At 46.6% G+C, this 12,412-nt stretch overlaps 1 protein-coding gene across 1 annotated transcript in view; it reads left to right on the top strand.

Annotated features, from left to right (window-relative positions):
* Positions 1 to 1,421: 1,421 nt before the first annotated feature.
* LOC104074701 (unconventional myosin-X-like) overlaps positions 1,422 to 12,412 on the top strand; it is a gene marked incomplete at both ends in the record, with an annotated part of 38,630 nt that continues 27,639 nt past the window's right edge. The window contains 4 exons of the mRNA XM_009574910.1: positions 1,422 to 1,520; positions 7,122 to 7,280; positions 11,541 to 11,728; positions 11,974 to 12,108. Coding sequence (XP_009573205.1) covers positions 1,422 to 1,520; positions 7,122 to 7,280; positions 11,541 to 11,728; positions 11,974 to 12,108 — 581 coding nt within the window. The remainder of the gene's footprint in view (positions 1,521 to 7,121; positions 7,281 to 11,540; positions 11,729 to 11,973; positions 12,109 to 12,412) is intronic.

Genomic DNA, 12,412 nt, shown 5'->3' with positions numbered 1-12,412 from the left:
ATTCACTTGATGAGGGGAAATTAATCTGCCAGCTGTGGAAACTCTAGAGCAAAACACAGCAGCAAAATAGAATTATGTAGGCTTTTTTAAATGTCATTAAAACCAGTTCCTTTATTGGGACAACTGGAGGTTGGCCAATAGACATATCTTCTACAATAAGGAAAATCCAGGGTACTAAAGTGTTTAAAGTGACTAAAGTAGTTTAAAAAAAAACCCACCTAAACTAAAATAAATCATTAAAAATAGAATTAGCATTCCACGTTCTGGATAATGTAATATAGAAATACCATTGCATGTCTTCAAACATAATAAGCCTATAAGCAAAGAGCTAATGGTGCTGACGGGTTTAAGAGGATAGGAAGGGTTTTTATAATCAATAACTTAGGGGCAGAAAACAAATTAGGAAGAAAGTAGATCTATGAATCGATGAAAAGCAGGATGGTCTTAACATTACTCAACAGTTCAGCACTTTGGCTTTTTCTCAATACTTATCTAAGCAGAGTTTATGTGATTTCTATGGAAAGACATGGAACAGATTAGTTTGCAATAACTGAAATGCAGTGTGACGTTATGCCTAATTCTGCATAATTGCAGGTCATGCTTTCCCTGATTTGCCTTCATGCTCCTGCTCTTCCCCTTGTACCAGGTCCCACAGTCAGGCAGGGCAGAAGAGGCCAATCCAGCAAACTGATTTCCCCTGCACTTTTTTGGTAGGTGAGCTATGAGATCTGCCTGCCCTGCGGATCCCTGCATTTGGGTTACTAGAAGTCTGCTTTTGTGCTTAGGGTTGTCTTGAGAGACATCAAGCAATTTAAGATCTTGCAGTGTGTGTGAAACTGTATATACATCAGGGCCATCGTATATACATCAGTGTATATACATACATCAGAGAAACACTCAAGTCATGTCATTTACCCAAGGAAGCTCTTGCAAGAGAGGCAAATAAAGCTCTGTGAAGTCTACTTAGCTGTCGCTGATCACTTCTGGAAGCATTTTGACTTACAATGATCTGTGGATGTATCAAATTGTAAACACATTTTATTTACATTTTCTGTTATTATAGCATGACTTTTAATGACCGTCTATTCTAAGTTTGAAAATACTTAGACAGTCGAACCCCCTATTCTGCATGTTTGTATCTTTCCATGACTCTTTCTATAAAAATTGATGTTTCCTTATGTTGGTTTCAGCATGAAGCTGATTAAAACTGCTTTTTCCTCCTCTCATGTTATGTTAAAAAAATCAAAACCAGTTTCTCTGAAAATGTGAGTAGGACTTGCTTAAAAATTTTAAGCAGCTGTAGCTTGGAAGTAGCCTCTGAATACCGCAGCTTCCCCCAGCTTTCCTTGGGTGTTTGCACCCCACGTGCAGATCTCTCAGGCTCCAGTTCTTTCTAATGGGAGGTCTTCTGGTTTTTGCAGGGTGCCAGCGTATGGCTGCGGGAGCAGGACCAGCTGCAGCCATGCACTATTGGCTCGTGTGCCGATGGAAATGTGCTCTTCACCTCAGATTATGGCACGGTAAGTGAAGTTTGCATGAGGCTGTAGCCTACACCAAGTTGCAAGATGGACTTCTTGGTCTTGCATGACCTTTCATGCTGAAAGGAAATGTATCAATTGAAATGCTGCAATTCTGTCTGAAAAGCGACCCGGCTCTGTTACAAACCATGCCAAAGGTCTAACAAAGGTTAAAAAGAGAAGATTGTTGTCTGTCTTCTGTTCATTTGTCTGCCCACCTCACTTTGCTTGGTTTTCCCTGTGCCATCTTTGAAGGAGTTGCATTAACAGACTAGCAAAACCATTATATTGGCAAAATGCTCCTAGGAAGGAGGCAGCTCCACCAACTGAGCAGCCCTTTCTGCCAGGACGTGCTTCTTGCAAGCTGTGCTGCTGTAAGGGCTGTTGTGCTCACCACCGTCTGCTTCAGCAGCTTTTGCCATCAGCCGTTTGGGTCAGGGACATGTGGAAGTGAGCTCCCCGTGTCAGTCAGCAGTGTAAGTGCAGCAGCTATGCATAGGACAATTCAAGAAGGCAGAGAGCGGAGCTCGCTGCCAGCGATAGGGAACAAGCCTCTTTCCTGCCTTATTTCCAGCCCTGTGCTCCTTGTGGTTCCCTGGCGTGCCTGCTGCAGTGCTCGAGGAGTAATTTTGGAAGGAAGGGACCTCTGGGGATCATCCAAGTCCTCAGTGAGTCTGCTCGGCTCCTTAACCCTGGGAAAACTATTCACTGCCTTCACCGAGGTTCTTAGTGAGTCAAACTGGTGCCTGGGCTGGCGGGAGGATGGGGAAATGGGCAGGGAAATGGGCTGTGCCCTCCAGCAGTGAGCAATTAGATCTGCTCAGCTGTTTTGGTCAACTGTGGTCTGCAGGCAGCTTCTTTGTTACAGAAAATTGGACAGGCTTTTTTCAGCCTCTTACCTGGCAAACAAAGGAGGGCACAGGGGGAAAGGGGATTTAGGACTCCAGATTGTGGAGAGTCTGTGGTAGGACTGTCATATTTTTCAGTCTTGCTTTGACAGGGCTAGATGATTTGAAATCATCATTCCTCTCTAAAGAGCCTGATTTGTTTCTCAAAGACAGAAGCTCATCTAGCAGACACATAGGTTTTCCATCTGGTTACTCCAGTCTCTTAAATCCTTTCTTGAGGAGTTGCCTTGTTTTGGGAGTGCTGGATAGTCACTAACTCATTTTAAGAGATCACAGAAGGATTCATCACAGGTAATGCAGCAGCCTGCAGAGGGTGAACAAATGTCGAGTTCTTCTGTGACTCTCCCAGGCTCACTCCTGTCTCTTCTGATATGCTGCTGTGGCCTTGGAAAATCTTCCAAACCCACCTGGCACCTCTGAAAGGACACCAGAAATCCCACCACAGAGCCAGCTGAATGGGTGCACCCACTGCCAGCCTGTGTCTGTGCTAGAAAATGTGCACAGGATAATGCTGGGTGGAGTCACAGGTCTAAAAAGGCTGGATTTGTTTTTTTCCTCCATGAAGGAAGAAACCACTAGGCTGAAGGAGCATGTGCTTTATGGCTTATGCAGAAAAAGCACATGGTAATCATTCAAGGGCTTTCTTTATTCAGTGCCCTCCACAGTAGCTGTCCTATGTGCTTCCCTCGCCTGCTGCCTTCATTGCTTGATAATTGTAGCAGGGACTGGCTGTCTTTCGCCGGGTGAAAAGTCAGATGACGACATCTTCATTTTACATTGGGCTGGGTGGTTCAGTTGATTCTTCTGATATTAGGATCCCTAAATCTAGTATCCTCATGTTTGCTGTGGCCCAGCATCCTTGCAGCTCAGGTAAGAAGTCCACTCTTATGCTTCAGGGCTTTTGCCATTTGTTTTCACTTCCTTAAAAACACCTCAAGCAACAAATCCCATCGGAAATGTGACTTCCTGGGAGGAAAGGAGGAGCCGACACGTATGAAACACAAGATTGGAAACCACAGTCCAGACACACCAGCTGAATGCTTTATGGATAAACATAACTTAGATGCTGAGTGGGAGCTTTGCTCCCATCCTCAGGGTTGCACTAATGGTTGAGGAGGAATCACTTCTGCCCTGCTCAGTCTGGCTTGGTTGGCAGTCCTCATCTTGGCTTGTCTGCCAGCCAGGTTTTGCTTTATTCCTGACCATTGCAGGGGCCTGGAGAGAGTCCTGCTCATTTTGTTCTGACCATGGGCTAAATCTGAGACAATCGGTTAATCACTGGGGAGAAAGTAGAAATCATTGGCTGTGAGGTACTTGTGTGGTATTTGATAGCTTGGTTGTAGTTAGACTGAAAGCTGATGGTTTTTCTTCCCAAATAATAAAGATTTGCTTATTAATGCCTGTAACTTCCTGTTTAAGTATTAACTTGTTGGAAAAGAGACATTCCAGAGGCAGCTCTGCTGAGAGATCAGTTTATCTGTGTTCTCGTTTGCTTCAGGCAAAATCAGCCATCATATTCAGCTCAGTAGTGTTAGCTGCTGAAGCCAGCCTGGCTCACCTTACCTGGAGCAGGATGGTGGGGAGGATGTTCCTCCAAACGGCTCTCGTGGCAGATTGCTGGAGGGGTCCAGAACTGAGCAATGGGATAACTGGGGTGGCTGGAGGTGGGAAAGGGCCTGGCTGTCCAGGATCAGCTGCTGGAGTGCAGCACCTTTTAAGCTCTAAGGGTAGAGGGTCATCATGTCTGGGTCATGTTTGTATCTCAAACCTCAGAGCTCCTCAGAGAAAGGCCCTTTGACACAATCTCGGGAACAAAAGAACCTACTACATGTCTATTTCCAGGACCCTGGATGATCCCTGCAGCCTGTTGGTGATACAGAGACTGAACACTTGTCTCTACCCTGGAGGGCAGAGGACAGATTAAAAGCCAACTCTCTTCTAGTGCCAGGGAAGGCCTGAAACCTCTTGCTCATGCTTCCAGGGGCACAGAGACCTCCCCTCACAAATCTCAGTGGGGCTGGAGGCCCCAGCTTCTGCCTAAGGAAGGATGAGCTGCTAGGAGTGCAGTGATGGGCAAGGGTATTTGGTTAACCTCCCCAGCGTCAGGGACAGATAGGTGACATCTTGGCCTTGGCTAGGGTGTCAATGTGGCATCAGTCTGCTCCTCCAGGGAGTATATTTCACCTATGCAGTGTTTCTGTCCAGAAGGTACCAGAGCTAATACCCCTCTCATCCACCTTTGCTGCAGTCCTGCTAGAGCACCTGCTTAACTCTTTGAGGATCTTGGACCAGATTTTTTTTTTTAAGGAGGGATGACTGAATAACCCCACTCAGGAGGCTCAGGACAGGTTTAACAGGGGATGACCTAGTCCCTGCTAATCATTTAGGCTTTTGTATTTAGGCCCCCTTTCGCTCTTCAGGGTCTCGTTTTCTCCTGTGTTGTCTACAAGAGCAAGTAAACAAGCTCTGACCCATCACAGTTATTTTTCATGCACAGTAGCCTCTTGGCATGGGTGCTGCCAACCGCCTGGTATCTTTTGGGACACTTGTCCACTCAGCTTTTTCCCTAGGCATTTTCTTGATGTTTCTTTTTTGGCCCAAATGGCCACAGGTGCTGACACTGCAGTGGTAAATGAATAAGTGCCAGGCAGATGTAAGGAAAGATCATGTCATACCATTTTGGACTTGTCTCCTTCCAAAATTTCTCCAAGTCAGCAGAGAAAAGAGAGCCAGGGTGGTTTGCTGCCTCATGGTTTGAAAGTGCTGTAGTGGTTTTGCTCCTGTCTCATTTTGTGCATTTGCAGCTTGTACTCTCCCCTGAATTTAGTTGTCCCATTTTCCCTTCCTGCTCCCTCAGTTCTCTTGTGGAAGTGCCTGAGGCCTCTGCTCTGAAGAATAAAAAAAAAATTGATGTGTTTTTTTTGGGCCATGCTTGCAGAGTGGGGGTCCTGCTGCTGGCAGGGTCATACCTCTCCGATACCCAGCTGCAGAAGTGGTGCAGAGAAGACCAGGGAGGCCTGGAGAGAGCCTGTGTGCTGGAGTGGACTGTTAATGAATATGAACTATGTATTCTTGAAAGCCCCTCAGCTGGTGAGAAAATCAGGCTGTGGGGCAGCATCCTAGTGGAAGAGATCAAGTCCTTGTCACATTAGGTGTGACTGGGCAGACCTGCGACAAACACATCTGGGGAAATGAGCCTGCTTCTCCTTCCAGGAGCAGAGCTGTTGCTTTGATTGCGCAGGCATTGTGGGGGTCTTGTAAAGGGATCCTGCGCCAGGTTATTGCTTTCCCATACTGGCGAGGGTGCAGGCTCAGAGCTGAGAAGGGGTGCTCGCTGGGCACTTGCAACGTGCTGCAGCAGTGAGCGCCCTGCAAGGGACTCGCAAGGTGGCTCGCTGGAGGGGGCAGGGTGACCTCATTCTGTCTTTAGCCTGCAGCTGCATGGCTGGCCTCTCCCTAGCAGTTACGGCAGCCCGAGGACTCCAGGAAAGCAGGCAGGATAAACCAGTTAGATCAGCGCTATAGATCATGGGCTCACTCTCTACGGGGTCAGTCTGTTTCTCTTGGTGGCAGCTGGGAGGGCTGAGAAGCGACCAGAGCCCCAGAAGGGAAGGAAAAGCCCAAGTTTCTTTGGAAGGGTTACTGCGGGCCAGCTTGCTTCTCCAGGCTGCCTGTATGAAGTCTCCCATCTGTCTGTCTTGGGTCTTACCATCTAGCACAGCTTGGGATGCTGGGTGGGAGATGGCACACGGTTGAATCCAAGAGTGGGAAGCAACTGAAATAACTTTTGTGAAATGCCAGCATCGTGCTTGAGGAGGAGGAAAGGACGGCTGGGGTGTGGCTATGGTGGAGGGGAGCAGTCACATAATCTCAGCTGTGTTGAAAAGGGGTGAAGAAGATGACCTGATAGCTGAAGTGTGGGTTCTTGAGGAGGAGGAAGCTCTAGCAGGAAGAAGGATGCAGCAATTGAGGCAAGAAGAGTGCAACTGCGTAGAGGGAGAAGTGGGCAGTTCCCAGAGCAGTGATAGAAGTTAATAGCTGTCACTGTACGAACACTTTGAAAGCTGCATCATGTACGTACATGCCAGCATGCACACAGGGTGTCACTACTTTGTTTGGCTTCTCATCTGCTTTTCTTTCCTTTGCTCTTGACATGACAACCTCTCCCAGACACTCTCTGGCTGCTCCTATGGAGAGTGCAGGGCCAAACCTGGAATGTGAATAAGCTTTGCCTCAACCTCCCCACAGTCAGAGGTACGATCCCACCTGTGTTTTTGTGAAAGACTGTTCTTGGTCTCTTCGGAGCAGCTGCCACCATTATTCACATTCATGAACGCAGTGTGTAATACCTGTCCAGCCTGGTGTACCTGGAGGCTGGTGCCCTGCTCCTGCTAAGGGCACTTCAGTAACAATCACGTAACCTTGCATTGATCTGTCCCTGTCAGTAGTGAAGGTGAGAGGGTGACTCTGTAGCAAAGGAAGGGAGTGTGCTGTATGGTTTCTCGCCAGAGAGCTCCAATAGGTAGGAACAGGAACAGAGGAACGACTGTAAAAATAGGGAGCGGATCTGTGCCTTATTCATTTCCTTTTCCAGTGCTGAAGTATAAAGCTGTGGAAAAGGGCATGTTTCTGGTAGGAAATCAGACCATGTGCCCAGGTGTCATGTGCATATTTGTCCTTCTCCCCATTCTTCCAGGTATTCCAGTACCCCAAGGCCTCCCTTTCCAGAGAAAAGGTCTTGCCAATGCACCAGACCAGCATTGATGGGGTAGAAGACATGTCCATGCTGGGGGATCTGCATGAAGCTGCCATCCTGCTTAACCTACACCGGCGCTACCAACAGGGTAACATCTACGTAAGTGCTCAAGCTGGGCCACATCCCTTCTGGCTAACAACTTTTATTTGTTTAGCTTCAGGACTGCCACTTTGCATGAGAAATACTGATTTTTAGCCTTGTTTCCTGAGCATTGTTTCATGCGGATAAAAAGGCCTTGCCAGCTCCATAAGCCGTGTGAGATCCTACCCCTACCAGAGGGGCCTCTCTGCATCTATAGAAGAACTTCCAAACATGAACATTCACCTCTAGGCTTTGTGGTAATTGTGCGGCTCTGTTTCCTCCATGAACATGTTTTACAAGCTGGCATTCGTGTTCCCTGGATTCCCCATTATTACTGTTCAGAGATTTATATGGCCAAGCAGACTGGAAAGTGCAGTGTACGCAGGTGGTTGTTGAGTATCCTTCCTGATACAGATAAAGCTACTGCTTGACAAAACTAGGAAAGCAAACCTGTTGCCTAATTCTTCTGCTTTTACATGCAGTTGTACCTTTTTTGAGTTGCTCTGCTTTCCTTGCACAGATGAATACTCATAGCATCTCCTGATTTCCCTCTCGGGCCTTAGGAAGGAGGCAAGCATCAGGAAAGGGACTTGTGAGGAAGAGCACACCTGGGATGAGGCATCCCCGGAGTGCTGGGATGGCAGCGTGCTCTGCTGAGACTTGGAGGGGACTAGGAGGATATAATACAAAGATGGCCTTACCTTGCTTTACTCTTACCTTGCTTGTCCATGCTATGTGCACCCAGAGTTTTTCAGATTATGACAGGAAAAATGTAAATCTCTGTGTTGCATAGCAACTGTTACCAAGGCAACCAAACCATATGCACCTGTATTCCAGGAAATGATCAATAAAGTGACCCTGTTTCTGAACCATCTCCTGCACTGGGATGTAGAAGAGACTGCAAATTCTTTTTTATTGCTGTAGAACCCCTTGCCTGTTGTCTGTCAACATAGCCTTGTGACCCCGTGGCAGTACCCACGGGCACACACTCTTTTGATGGCCCCTGTCATTGCTGCTCTTCCTGACCTGTGTTTGACATGTGCTATGTGTTTGTGCAGCTCTTTGCCCATTTGGGTATATTCCTCCTGTTTCCTCTTCCTCACACTTCAAAATGTGAGGCAGGATTCTCTCCCTTTTCAGTCTGTGCCTTGCACCAGAAATGCCACAACACCAGCACTGTGACAGTGTCACAGCAGCTGTACCTCCTTAAGCCTTTCCTCTAGCTCTGGTATGTCATTCCTTCTCCTCTTCAGCATTAGTTCTGTGGCTTCTCCATCCGTGTGTAAAGGTGTTAAAAGTTTAAATATGATGTCATTTTTTGCCTGTGCATAGTGCGTGAATGTCAGCTGTGCACCTCAGATCTGAATTTTGGGGAGATTTATGAACGGCCTGACTTCTGTAATATGCTGAGCACTGGAAAGAAACCCTCAGTGAAGGATTGTAAGCCCCTTCTTGAGTGTGACTGTATCTGGGTGTATGTTTGCGCAATGTCTGACCTGGAGGACACTGAACTAGAGAAGTGCTGTTTTGCATTTCTGCAGTGCAGACATTAATATTGCAGTTACCTTATCACTAGTTATTAGTTTTTGCCATAGCCCTGCTGCATATAGTTTTCAGTTAAGCAGAAATTGAGAATGTCAGCTGTAGTGCCACCTAATGACTTGCAGTGGTCTGTGAATACCATGAATGTTACAGGGGTTGAGTTCATTTAATATTGTTCTCCATGGTCTTCACAGAGCATAGTAGGCTAAGGTTGCAGATGAAGCTGTACTGAGAGGAGTTATGCCTATCAGTCAGGGCCAAAAATATTTGGAAGGAAATCAGAGAGATCAGAAACAGGTGAAAAATATCATCATTTTCTGGAAAACAAATTCACCTGAGGAAACAGGTAACCTGGAATACTGGTAACTAGTACTAAAAATAATAATAAATAAATAATAATAAAAATAAATGATGAGGGGATGGAAAACTGAGAACATGAAGTGGACAACTGAAGTGAAAAAGGGCAGTGCAGTTCTGAGCTGTATGCCTGGAGGCATCCTAACATGAGCTCCTAAAGGGGATCTTTTCTGGTCAGCGAGTGTAGGTAGCACTACTGGTTTAATAATTAATGTGCTACAGGTATACTGACAATCTCAACAGTACCTTTTGTTTTCCAAAGAAATACTATTCAAGCTCTACCAAACTGTTTAAGGAAATTGTGTGAGCACAGCAGCAGCCTGCAGCATTTAAGAGTGTATCTTCCCCCTTCATTCCTGCAATTCCTGTATCCCTTAATAAAAGTAGACCCAGGATAATGCGAGTGATGTATAAATGAGCCAGGGGCTGTACTGCCACATTTTGTGCTGTCCCTAGCTCTGCCATGCCTAACAATCCAAGTAGGATCTATTGTCTTGAGAATTAGACGTGCCACATGTGGCTTGTCCTGCTCTACAGAGTTCTCTAGGGATGATCACTCCTTGCTAATAGAGTGGCTGGTATGTACATGGTTGATGCACAAATGCTACCACTATTAAAAATTGCGGATAGAAATTGTCTATAAGGGACTGCAGGTGATGAGGAGACTGCAACTGGGATGTGGAAAAGTCTCCTAGAAACACCTTTGAAAGAGATGACTGTACTGGAAGAAGTTCTAGACAGGACTGCGGTGGGAGCTCTGTTCCTTGGGAGAGCTGAAACTAGAGTGGGAAATGCAAAATGAAATATCTGAGAGGAAAAAACGCTGTGAAGGTCTGGGAGAAGTGTTAGGATGGACATGTCTGTCCTGCAGTCTCTGGACATGTCTGTTGCTCAGCTGGTTGTACAGTGCTTTTTCCCGATCCATGTTTTCTCTCTCAATGCTTTCCCATTTCCTCCCACCTGTCTTGCCAAAGATCATCTGCTTGCTTATTGCTTTCATCACCAATGAATTATATTTCTGCCCACAAGGTCCATGTCAGAGGGTCCTCAGGACTTGTTCCATGCTAGCCTGTTCATACCAATAATGCAATTAGGCCTAGGTGATGGTTTTTTCCCCCTTATGATCTGTGACTGCTGCTTTAATAAATGAGTCTTAAATATTTTGGTGACTACAGCATCTTAGTCTGGGTTCTGGCTTCAGAGCTTGGCATTGCAGTATGGCCCCAGATTTCATTTGGCAGGGAGAAAGCATGCGTCTTTCTCGTCACCAAGTGTTTCATTTACAGTTTCTCCAATGGATGTGTGCAAATCCTTATATATGTATGTGGCGACTCGTAGTTCATGGTTTCGAAATAAAACTAGATGTTGTCCCTGGCCACAAAGCTTGGCACCTACTGCAGCAATTTAAGTGTTTCCTCCGTCACCCCTGCTGAGAGTGGATATTCCTGGAGTAGGGCAGCCCAAGATGTCCCTGTGAAGGAGGCAACCGCACCAGCAGCAGGATTTAATCTGGATGTTGACCATATTACAAAGCCATTGTTAGAAGAGAGGTGGCACCATTGCTCTGAACTGCAGCTCTGAGGATAACTGGATTTGAGCTGGTTGGCTGAACCGAGAAAGTCATGCCCCCAAAACCAAAATTAATTTCCTTCTGACTTCACAAAAGAATATGTTTGAAATTCAGTATTAGGCGTTGGGTATTTTATTTTAAACCTTACTAACTCTTTTCTTTAACTGTGAGATTTTCAAAATAAATATTTTCAAAATAAAATGTTTAGAAAATGTAGAAATGTTTTCACTTGAAAATTCATTTTCACCTGTCAATTTTGATTTGGCTTACCAAATGATTTAAGCTGCTCCAAACAGCATTTTTCAGCAGAAGAAAAATGATATGCTTTAGTGACTCTTTGCACATGTGTGCGCACGTGTGCGTGCCTCTCTGTCCCACCTCTTTGTTCAGGAGGTGCTTGAACCCTGCCAAGCCCCCTCCACTTAAGACTGTGGATATGGGCATTGAAGGTATCTCCTGACACTCCTTCAGTCCTGGCTCTGCTTTCCAGCTTCAAGCACAGTGCAACGTAACTGTGTATGAAGATGGCTTCATGCTTTTAAATTGTGTAAGCTTAATTTAGCAAAGATAACAAGCTAAGAACATTTTATTGTAAAGCAGTGAAATTCAAACTGCCCTATCCATACCCAGTTGTGTAGCCCCTGCCCTGGGGTTTGATATTCTTTGCCAAATTGGGAGCTCTCTGCTGAAGCCCAACTTCCTTATTTAGGCTTTCTTCCTTCACCATGAGTTATTTCAGGGTCCAGGTTTGTCACGATTTTTTTTTCAGGAGCTTTATTTCCTTGCTGTGTTTTGTTTTCTCCCCCTAGACAAACATTGGTTCCATCTTGGCATCAGTAAATCCCTACAAACCTATCCCTGGTCTGTACAGTGTGGATGCCATAGACCTGTACAGACAGCACCGCCTGGGTGAGCTGCCTCCCCATATCTTCGCCACCGCTAATGAGTGCTACTGCTGCTTGTGGAAGCGTCATGACAGCCAGTGTGTTCTGATAAGGTTAGAAATGGGAGAACCGGCTACTCCCTGACTGCATTACACGCCTTGCTCCTGCTGCTCCGTTTGCAATGACATCTGCTTCAATATCCACACCATCCTACCCTACCCTTTGCCTGACCCCTGCTTGCCGCAGTGGAGATGCTATGTGTTTATTCCTGGAGATAACTTCTCTGCAACGGGTGGGATGGTCATTAGCTCGGTCTGTCCTGGATTTGTGAATGGAACATATATCTTTTCTTTAACAGTGGAGAAAGTGGGGCTGGAAAGACTGAGAGCACCAAGTTGTTGCTGAAATTTCTGTCAGCCATGAGCCAGACCTCCCTCGGGGCCCCTGTGTCCGAGAAGAGCACTCATGTGGAAGAAGCCATCCTGGAAAGCAGGTACGGTCATCCCCATGGGTGCTACGTGTCGTGTCCTGCAGAGGCCCGGCAGGCCCGCGGACGCGGGCGTGCTGGGGCAGCCTGCCTTTGGTGGGGGCACGGCCTTCCACACGGCGTCTGCCTTTGGGCTGCTTGAGCCGAGCTGCGGATGGAGCCGAAGCTGGGCAGTGAGGCTCATGCAGCTGAGCGGTGTCGTGTCAGGGAAATGCGGAGGTCGCGGTCTCGGCGGGATGCCTCACGCTGGCTGCTCTCCCAGCTGCTTGTGAATTAATTCGGCTTCTTTCCAATAGCAGCGCGGGGTGTG

The sequence above is a fragment of the Fulmarus glacialis genome, unplaced genomic scaffold (genome assembly GCF_000690835.1).
Source record: "Fulmarus glacialis isolate BGI_N327 unplaced genomic scaffold, ASM69083v1 scaffold18930, whole genome shotgun sequence".
NCBI lineage: Eukaryota > Metazoa > Chordata > Aves > Procellariiformes > Procellariidae > Fulmarus > Fulmarus glacialis.
Note: the sequence above shows the minus strand (reverse complement) of the source record. Positions and strands in the feature narration are given on the sequence as shown.